This window comes from Coffea eugenioides, chromosome 8 (genome assembly GCF_003713205.1).
Source record: "Coffea eugenioides isolate CCC68of chromosome 8, Ceug_1.0, whole genome shotgun sequence".
NCBI classification, from domain to species: Eukaryota; Viridiplantae; Streptophyta; class Magnoliopsida; order Gentianales; family Rubiaceae; genus Coffea; species Coffea eugenioides.
In genome coordinates, this window is record NC_040042.1 from 36,684,981 (window position 1) to 36,694,331 (window position 9,351).

Below are 9,351 nucleotides of genomic sequence, written 5' to 3' on the forward strand. Positions count from 1 at the left end.
CGGTAAGTTACAATAAAAATTTTAGACAAATATCTAAAAATTTCACTTGTCAGATGGGGCTAGGTCCGCTAGGTATGACCAGAAGTATATATAATGTTAAATGTCTAGTGGGGGAATTAGGTAACTTACTCCAAATTTGTCGCCAAATGTTGAGATTTTGACTGACTCTCGGCAGTGACACTTTAAGAATTGGAATAATTGCAGAAACCTCCCCTGAGGTTTCTGATATTTACACTGACCTCCCTTATGGTTTGAAAAATTACACTGACCTCTTCTGAGGTTACTAATCCTTTGCAAATTCAGTTCAAACGATTAAAATATTGTTTTAGGAAGTGAAATTAGAATTTTTTATCAAATTTGTCCTTTGTACTACATATCTAATGAATGACAAAATACTACAAATCAATTAACAATTAATAAACTTTAAGGAGTATAGTTTATAGGCAAATACGCATTACCTATTTAAAGTACCGGCTCTTTATGAGTATTTTATTTTTAAACATTTAATTTAATACAAATATTTACGCTCAAATACATATTTGTATTTACTTTCAAATATTTAATTTTTGTTAAATATAAAAACTACCAATCTCTCTTCCGTAAAAATATTAATATAACACTTTTTCAATTTTAGTTACAAATATTTATGTATTTAACATAAATTATATGATTCACAATAAAATACCCATAAAGAGCCAATACTTTACTCATTTAATGGATGAAAGCCATAAAGAATTAATACTTTATAGGTCATTTCTTTTTTTTAAAAAATATTTAATTTATATTAAATAAATAACCTACCGATTTCATTTTTGCAAGAATATTACTGTAACACTTTTTGAATTTTATTTACAAATATTGATATATTTATCATAAATTAAATGTTTGAAAGTAAAATATCCGTAAAAAACCGGTACTTTAAATGAGTAATGCGTGTTTGCCCATAAAGAGCCGGTAACTATTTAAAGTACCGGTTCTTTACGGGTATTTTACTTTTAAACATTTAATTTAATACAAATATTTACGCTCAAATATAGATTTGTATTTACTTTCAAATTTTAATTTTTGTTAAATACAAAAACCCACCAACCTCTCTTCCGTAAAAATATTAATATAACACTTTTTCAATTTTAGTTACAAACATTTATGTATTTAACATAAATTAAATGATTCAAAATAAAATGCACATAAAGAGCGAATACTTTACTCATGTAATGGATGAAAGCCATAAAAAATTAATACTTTATGGGCCATTTCTTTTTTTAAAAAAAATTATTTAATTTATATTAAATAAATAACCTACAAATTTCCTTTTTGCAAGAATATTACTGTAACACTTTTTGAATTTTACTTACAAATATTGATATATTTATCATAAATTAAATGTTTGAAAGTAAAATACTCGTAAAGAGTCGGTACTTTAAATGAGTAATGCGTGTTTGCCCATAAATTATATTCCTTAAAATTTATTAATTGTTAATTGATTTATAATACTTTGTCAGTCATTGGATATGTAGCACAAAGGGCAAATCTGGTACAAAATTCTAATTTCACTCCCTAAAATAATATTTTAATCATTTGGACTAAATTTGCAAAGGATTAGTAACCTCAGGGGAAGTCAGTGTAATTTTTCAAACCACAGGGGAGGTCAGTGTAAATATCAGAAACCTCAGGGGAAGTTTCTGCAATTATCCCTTAAGAATTTCCCGCGTGCCGGCCGAGTACACGCCCGAATTACGTGGCCATTTGTGGCGGCATGTAATAAGGATGCTGCGCTCTACAACTCGACCACTAGTGAGTTTTGACTGTACTTGAAACTGAATTTGCCATAGCCGCCGCCCCTCGGAGGAGATGCAATCCGTAGTTATTATCAACAAAACCAAATCAGAAATCGTAATCAGGGTTTTTTACCGTATTGGAGATGGAGACGGCAGCGGCTGCTATGGGTCTGTAGTTTATAGACTGAAGCCTGATGGATACAAGTTAATGAATCCCTCGTACTTTGAGCGGTTGTCTAAGACCATGTTCGCTCCTCTGGAGATTCATATATTCCGGGGAGGTGAAAGCGAATTCATCCGCTTTTCTCCGCTTGAGCTCGATTTTTGTGACGGAATTGTGGTCGAACTTGACGATGATACTGACAAATTGGCCAAGAAATTTGTTCAAAGGCGGAGAGTTTATTCTCATGCGTGGATAAAGTAGGTTTCAGTTTCCTTTTTTTCTTCTTCTTCTTCATTTTTCTCCTCTTGTTATTGTTACTATCATTGTGTCTATATTTCATGTTTTACTTTGTCTAGGTACTGGATTCCTCATTTCGGGATTAAAGAGAGGATTGATCATATCCTTTCAGCTCTGGTAAGAATTTCTTCTTTTTCTTATTAGTTCATTTTTTGTATTATTTTAATTTGACTCATTCCTTTTTATTTGGTTAATGGGGTTAATTTACTTGATTTCAGTTCCTTGTTTTTCTGTTTCTTGATTTCTCTTTAATTTGATCAATGAATTCATGATAATCCTTTTCTGCAATTCAAGGTGAAATTTCTCTCATTCACACACACAGATATATGTGTATATATAAATATATATATGTGTATGTATATATATATATATATATATCCATATATAGTACTCATGCATATATACATATTCATGTATATGTATATGCATATACATATATACATATATATGTATATATGTATATATACATATTAATGTATAATGTATATATACATGTGTATGTACATGTATAATGTATATATGTATATATACATATTAATGTATAATGTATATATGCACACACACATATATATATATATGTATATATATACATATATACACATATGTATATGTATATATTATATATATATATCCATATATAGTACACATGCATATATACATATTCATGTATATGTGTATGCATATACATATATACGTGTATATGTATATATGCATATTAATGTATAATGTATATATACATGTGTATGTATATGTATAATGTATATATATATATATATACATACACATATGTATATGTATATATTATATATATATCCATATATAGTACTCATGCATATATACATATTCATGTATATGTATATGCATATACATATATACGTGTATATGTATATATGCATATTAATGTATAATGTATATATACATGTGTATGTATATGTATAATGTATATATGCATATATACATTATAATGTATAATGTATATATGCACATATATACATGCATATATATATATACATATATACATGCACATTATAATGTGCATGTATATATGCCTACAATATGATGAAAAGCAGGAAAGTGGAGGCAGTTGTTAGAATGATTGTTTACGAGGTAAAGGATTGTTTTAGTTTATTTAGGAAACTATAAGATGAAAATTCAATTTTGTCGTTGGTTGTTAAGATAGTGAAGGGCACTTTTGCAAAAGTTCCATTAATTTAATGCCTCCCCTTTGGCTTTATACATAGTGGAGTATGTTTCTTTACTGATCTGAAACTTGGCACTTTTACTTTTAATTGGTTCTAGGTATAGTCGGAGCCTTGACTTTATAAAAAGTTTTGTAAACTAAGTTATTTGATTAGTGGACACTATTCTTTGAGAATTTCTTGCCGTAAAGGTATGTTTTGTGAGTTTATCTTCTAAGCACTAGCAAACTTCTTCTGCATCAACGGGTCTAGATCTGTAGCACATAAGCATTTAAACATTTCTTCATTCTGTTGTCCATGTGGGTGAATCGGACCTGCTCAAGCAAAAAGTAAGTGGACTGACAGTGTATATATTTTAATCCTCTGTTTTTTGGTGCGTCATGTGTTTTGGTTGTTCATGAGAATCAATAGATGTCTGGCTGCCATAAGTCAGCCCGCTATTGCTAGCTGGCCTTTGTTGTTCTTCTGTTTAACTTTGTGTTCTGTACTGACATTGTCTTGGAGTATATCTTGCCTTTTGAGTTTTCTTCTTGTGTTGCTTATGATACTGTTTGAGCTGCTCACATTCCCTTTATTAGAATTCAAACAGTTATTTTCATCAGTAAAGAGCAATTTTGATGGGAAAGTACAAATAATTAAGTTCTTCTTAATTAAGAGAAGTGTATGTGTGCCGAAGAGGCCTTGGTCTAGTGGCTGAGGTTGAAGCCCCGGGACTTAGAGGTCTTAGGTTCTAATCCCCGTTCCTCCTCACCACTTCTTAAATCCCACCCCTCGTTAGAAAAAAAACTTTATAAGAAAAGAGAAGTGTATATGTATTTCCTAATTGAGGGGCTCTTTTCATTTTCTGTTGAAGTTTGGTTATACATTTTCTTTGAATTACCTTTGTCCTCTCTGAATTATGCATTGTTATTCTAATGTATTTTGAGCCTCTGATAGCATCTGCATTCTTCTTTTTTCTTTCCTTGAAAATCACTAGACCGGGGGTACCTTAAAACACAGACTTTGCAAACTGAATCCTTGCACAAATTTATTGTTTAGGTGCTGATGACACTTCTTGTGACCCTCATCCATAAGTATAATACTGACCTAAGCCTCCATAGCTATCACATGAATTTCTTTTCTTTCTTTAGGTAATCTCCACAAGCAGGACAGTGCCTGAACAGTGCCAATATTAATCTGGGACCACTAGTAGCATGAGTAATTACACCCGCATAAGCCAAGTGTTATTTATAGATTAATGGGCAAATTTTCTGCTGTTAGCTGATATGAATCATTGAGATGCTGGGAAAAAGAAAAAGGTAGAAAGAATTTCTGTCTGTGAATAAAATGATTTGTTGTTTTCCAGGAGACATCCTAGCCACCTCCATAACTACCAAAATTGACAGCTTAGTGTTTCTGAAATTTTTACTGTGCTTCAAGCTCTATCTACTTAGAATTAGATTCTGACCGATTCCTCAGTCAGCTCTCTCCTATCCAACTGTTTCTCCTGTGACAATTGCTTTCCTCTACCGTTCAACATTGGAAAGTTCTTCTCTGGAATCATGTCGTTGGATTTTGCACACCAAGATCACTTAAGATCACAATTTTGGCAAAGGCTGCATTAACTGATCTCTGATTAAGAGATTGAAGCTGGCTAAGTTGGCACCGAGTCCTTTTAGGGAAGATTAGGGAAGATTTCCAAAATTTTGAAAATCACTAGACACGAACATGACATGGAAGCAATGTTCAGCTTCGATTTGTATATGGACATTTTGACATTCAACAGTTTGAGACAATGCAAATAACTGATATCCAACTTTATACAACAGTTTATCTTTGCTTCCTGCTTCTGGCTTGGAAACAATATTTAAAGCTGAATTTGCGATTAAGCACTTGACATTATTTAACCAGTTTGAGAAAGTCCAAGTCATTGAGGATCCTTATATGGTATGGATATCATTTTCATTCGCTCAAAAAAAAAGGAAAGCTAATTTTGCGTTATCCTCTCTATTTGCTCATGATTTTGATTTTGTTAAATGAACTTAGGTTATTACAGAAATGTAGAGATTCCTGAGTTGACCTTTTAATCACTCTGTTTTACTAACATGGCTTTAGTTTGCAGCTTTAGAGTGCAAACATGAATATTCAACTTTTGTTTCTTACTTGCATTTAGAAAATCCTGGAGTTTTTGGTCTGTCTTGCATGGATCCCTGATTAGATCTTCTTTTCTTATTGTCATATCTTTTTTCCCCCTGTTCTTTTGTGATGCTAAAAATTAACTTAGCTGGATAAAACTCTGCTGTCTTTCTTCTAAACATATTTTTGCAACGTTTTGTCATGCTCAATTTGGATACTAACCAGCCCTTGTGCATCACATGCAGAGTACTGAGTCTGCTGCTGAGCCAGTTTGAGGCTAAATTTCTGTAAGTTTCAGTTATTCGTTCCCATTACTATATTACACATTTGTTTGCTTCCTAATTAGCATAGCATTAATGCAGCTATATCAAAATGCAGCGGTTCTGTTCTCTTTAAATTCTTTTAGCCTCACAAGTTTGACTATACATGGTTGATTGCTTGGTGTCTTTAAAATTTGGAGAAGGTTAGGTCTCTTCTCTGATTGGCATATTTATCCACAAGTACACATCAATAATTGGAGAAGAAAGTTCTGTAACTCCAGGAGCTTCAATTATTTGCAGAACTAGTATGGCAAAGCAAACTATTGATTTCCTCTATAGTTCTGCCTTTGTTAGAGATCAGGTAGCCTTATTTTTTTGGTGGATGCAATAGCGATATAAAAATGTAGTAATGCTATTTAATATTTTTGGAAACACTTTTCTTTCATAAGTTATTTTAATGTTAATTGCTTGATTTTGGTAAAATTTGGAGAGGCTAGATCTCTTCTCTGGTAGACTTAGATATGTGTAAGTTATGCGTCAATAATTTGAGAAGGAAATACTAAACTTCAAGAATTAGAAATCTGCAATGTTTACAGACCAAGGAAAGAAAGGATTCCCATTCCCGTAGTATTTCTTTTCTTTCTTTGATATCAGGAAGCCCTTGTTTTTTGTGGCAAATAATCCAATTAAGTACTTAGGAAACCTGAAGCACTTGAAAGATGTGGGCCTCGCATTATTTCTTGAATTAGCTTAGTCAGGACAATATAGTTAATTAGTTCTTCTGTAAATCCTGTGGGTTCTCTACATTCGATCATATACTCATTAAACAGGACTAAGACACCTGGGGTGTAGTCGTGATCCTAGATCAAATTTAAGATTGGCTGAACTTTGATGGTTTCATGTAATTGACAGTAGTAAGCATGTACTATGAAGCTCACAGATGGTTACCATGTACGATCCAAAAACATTAGGCTGGGATTTGATTTTGGACTATTCAGGATAGATAAATCATATAAGTGGTAATAACAACGTGAAGCCCTTCTTTAGGAATATAAGTATGTGATAAGATGTTGAGCACGCAATGAACTTTTTCTTTTTCAGTCTGCAAAAGGGTGGAACAAATTGCTTCTAGTTTTAATATGATATTCTGGTTTGACTTGAATGAGTGTTTAGTCCTTCAGTTATGCTGATAACAAAGAATAATAGACAACCTGACCCACGTTACCAAAACAAGTGTATTCTCAATGCCTTTGGTGCTAATAATCGACCTAAATTTTGCCTTGAAATGTTGAAACTTCTAGAAGTAGTCTTCACCTTTGGTCTATCAAATAAACTGTTGCACATATACTGAAAGGAACATCTAGCTTTTTTGCTGGCTGTTTTAGTTTGAGGAGTTCAGATAGTCTTTGGTTATCATGGAATGAGTGCTTTCCTCTTCCGGGCCTTGAGAAACACATTAAAAATATTTTTTTTTTTTTTGAGCAGCTCACCTGAAACTCCTAAGTTTTCTTAAACAAATTTGCAAAGAGTTTGAACTACCAAAAAGTTGGGTGGCGTTGGTGTGAGAAATTTGAGGATGTTAAATAGGCATTTTGAAAGAGAAAAAGTAGTAAAATTTAGCAGCTCTATTGTTTTTTTACCTCTTGATGTGATTCCAATGTATCTGGATTTGTTCTTTTCTTCCTGGGGACCATAATCTGCAAGTGTTGTTTCAGCTAATCTAAATACTTGAAATTGGCTCTTCCTCCCAAATATAATGGTTTCTTTGGTGTCTAGCAAATGATAAGCTTCCTGTTGCAGAAATTTTGATTTAAATTATTTTGAGCAATAGATCTTCTGTATTTGGGGTTGTGAGGAAGATGTTATAGTATATTCCGGTTCAATGTCCACAAACTAATATATCTCGATTCTTGTTCCATACACCTGGCATGGCCAATATTTGTCACTTCAGGCTGAAGTTTTTGAAGCTGCAGCAGAATATTTCTTACTATTTATCATCTTTTATGTTGTGCAATATGTGTGAAAGTCTAAATAGCTTCAGTTTTGATGAAAATCTAATTGACCCTCATAACGTTTTGTAAGGTTCAATGAAGGTTCCAGAGTTTAACTGATCAACAACATTGTATGTCAAAAAAGAAGCATAAATCCAAGATTTAGATAGAGTAGCATCTTTGATTATCTGTCAGATAAAACTGAGGGCTGGTGGTATTGTGGAACATATAACTCCAAAATGGCTATTTAGCAATGTTTCTTTCCGTGGTGCTTCTGTTACAAATATTGGTGAAGACACAGATAACACGTCTGAACTTCTGCAGTCTGCATGCATCTCATGGTGTAAAAGCAAAGGGTTTTTTATTGAAGAATTCTACTGGAGACTGATTGTTTACTAATATTTTCTGTTTTATGCAGGAAGGAAATAAAGAAGAGGATACGCAAAGTGGTTCATGATTGTGGCACCCTCCCTTTTGTTGGGAGTCTCCTGCTGGCTTTCGTCTGTTGTACCGTTGCTTGATCACCCTCGTACATGCACTTACTTTGTCTTCAATTTGGTTGTGTGGCTTTTCTGATCTCAGGTCTTCTGTGGAGAGTTAACAGTCTCGTGATTGGGAAAAATAGCTGCCTAAGGTGGTTGGATCGCGGAAGGATCGCCTACTGCCTGCTCAGCAGTATTAAGTATATGTGTACATTTCCGTGTTGTGTTGTTGTCCTGCAGTCATTCCACACATTTACACAATGGATGGCAATGCCTTTTATTAGTGCTCAAATCTCGGAGGTATCTTTTTGACGCAGGTTTTCGGTAGGTGTAAACTGTTATACTCCATGATGTCCTTGAATAGACAATTCGTCCCTAAACGGAATTGGATATGGTTTATGCACATATTCAAATTGTTTGTCCGTCAGCAACCTACGGTCATACACTCTACTGATCGGATCTTCTGTGCATATAATTCTCTTTTCAAATCTGAGTTAATTCTGAAGAATCGGATCTGCTTCAGTCCATTCTTTGTCGGATATATCTGATCCTTGGGATCAAAATCCGATCATATGGTTCTGCGGATCGCATTAAGTTATAACCTAAAACTAACCTTAATCTAGCTTCTAGTGCTAACAAATATCTCTTGCAGCCTTGTTCCTTGACTAACACTTGTGCTATAATGTATTTGAATGACAGGTTTTATAGGCGGTGTAAAGATTATAGGAAAACGCTACAGTCCCTTTTGAATACGATACATATGTTTCTAATCTACTTACATCTTACTATAGCATTTCGTGATTTTAAATTCTTGGAATAATCTAAGGGTTGATAATTCTTATTCTATATTTAACGGTGAATTTAATTTCATCGATATTGTATTTCCAAGGGACTGTAGAACTCTCCAAGTTTGTAACATATTCTCGTTGAATTTGACGATGAAGTATTCAACTTCATTAACTTTCAATAGCAAATGCAAGCCATCTTCTTGATGAGAAAAGAAAATGAAATGATAACAGCACCTAGTGTCGTGACACAAAAATGGTAATTGTCATCTTTGGAGCTT

At 33.1% G+C, this 9,351-nt stretch overlaps 1 protein-coding gene across 1 annotated transcript; it reads left to right on the forward strand.

Moving 5' to 3' along the window:
* Nucleotides 1-1,746: 1,746 nt before the first annotated feature.
* On the forward strand, nucleotides 1,747-8,728 carry LOC113781026. Its single transcript, XM_027326853.1, has 4 exons — nucleotides 1,747-2,198; nucleotides 2,298-2,355; nucleotides 5,798-5,839; nucleotides 8,222-8,728. Exons 1-3 carry the CDS (start codon nucleotides 1,852-1,854, stop codon nucleotides 5,825-5,827), a joined length of 435 nt encoding a protein of 144 aa, XP_027182654.1. The 5' UTR covers nucleotides 1,747-1,851; the 3' UTR covers nucleotides 5,828-5,839; nucleotides 8,222-8,728.
* The last annotated feature ends 623 nt before the right edge of the window (nucleotides 8,729-9,351 follow it).

Bases quoted from the DNA above. Each gene is read 5' to 3' on its own strand.
- LOC113781026 (XM_027326853.1), top strand. From the start codon at position 1,852: ATGCAATCCGTAGTTATTATCAACAAAACCAAATCAGAAATCGTAATC. The intron at 2,199-2,297 runs GTAGGTTTCAGT...TACTTTGTCTAG, and splicing joins TATTCTCATGCGTGGATAAA to GTACTGGATTCCTCATTTCG. The intron at 2,356-5,797 runs GTAAGAATTTCT...CATCACATGCAG, and splicing joins ATCATATCCTTTCAGCTCTG to AGTACTGAGTCTGCTGCTGA.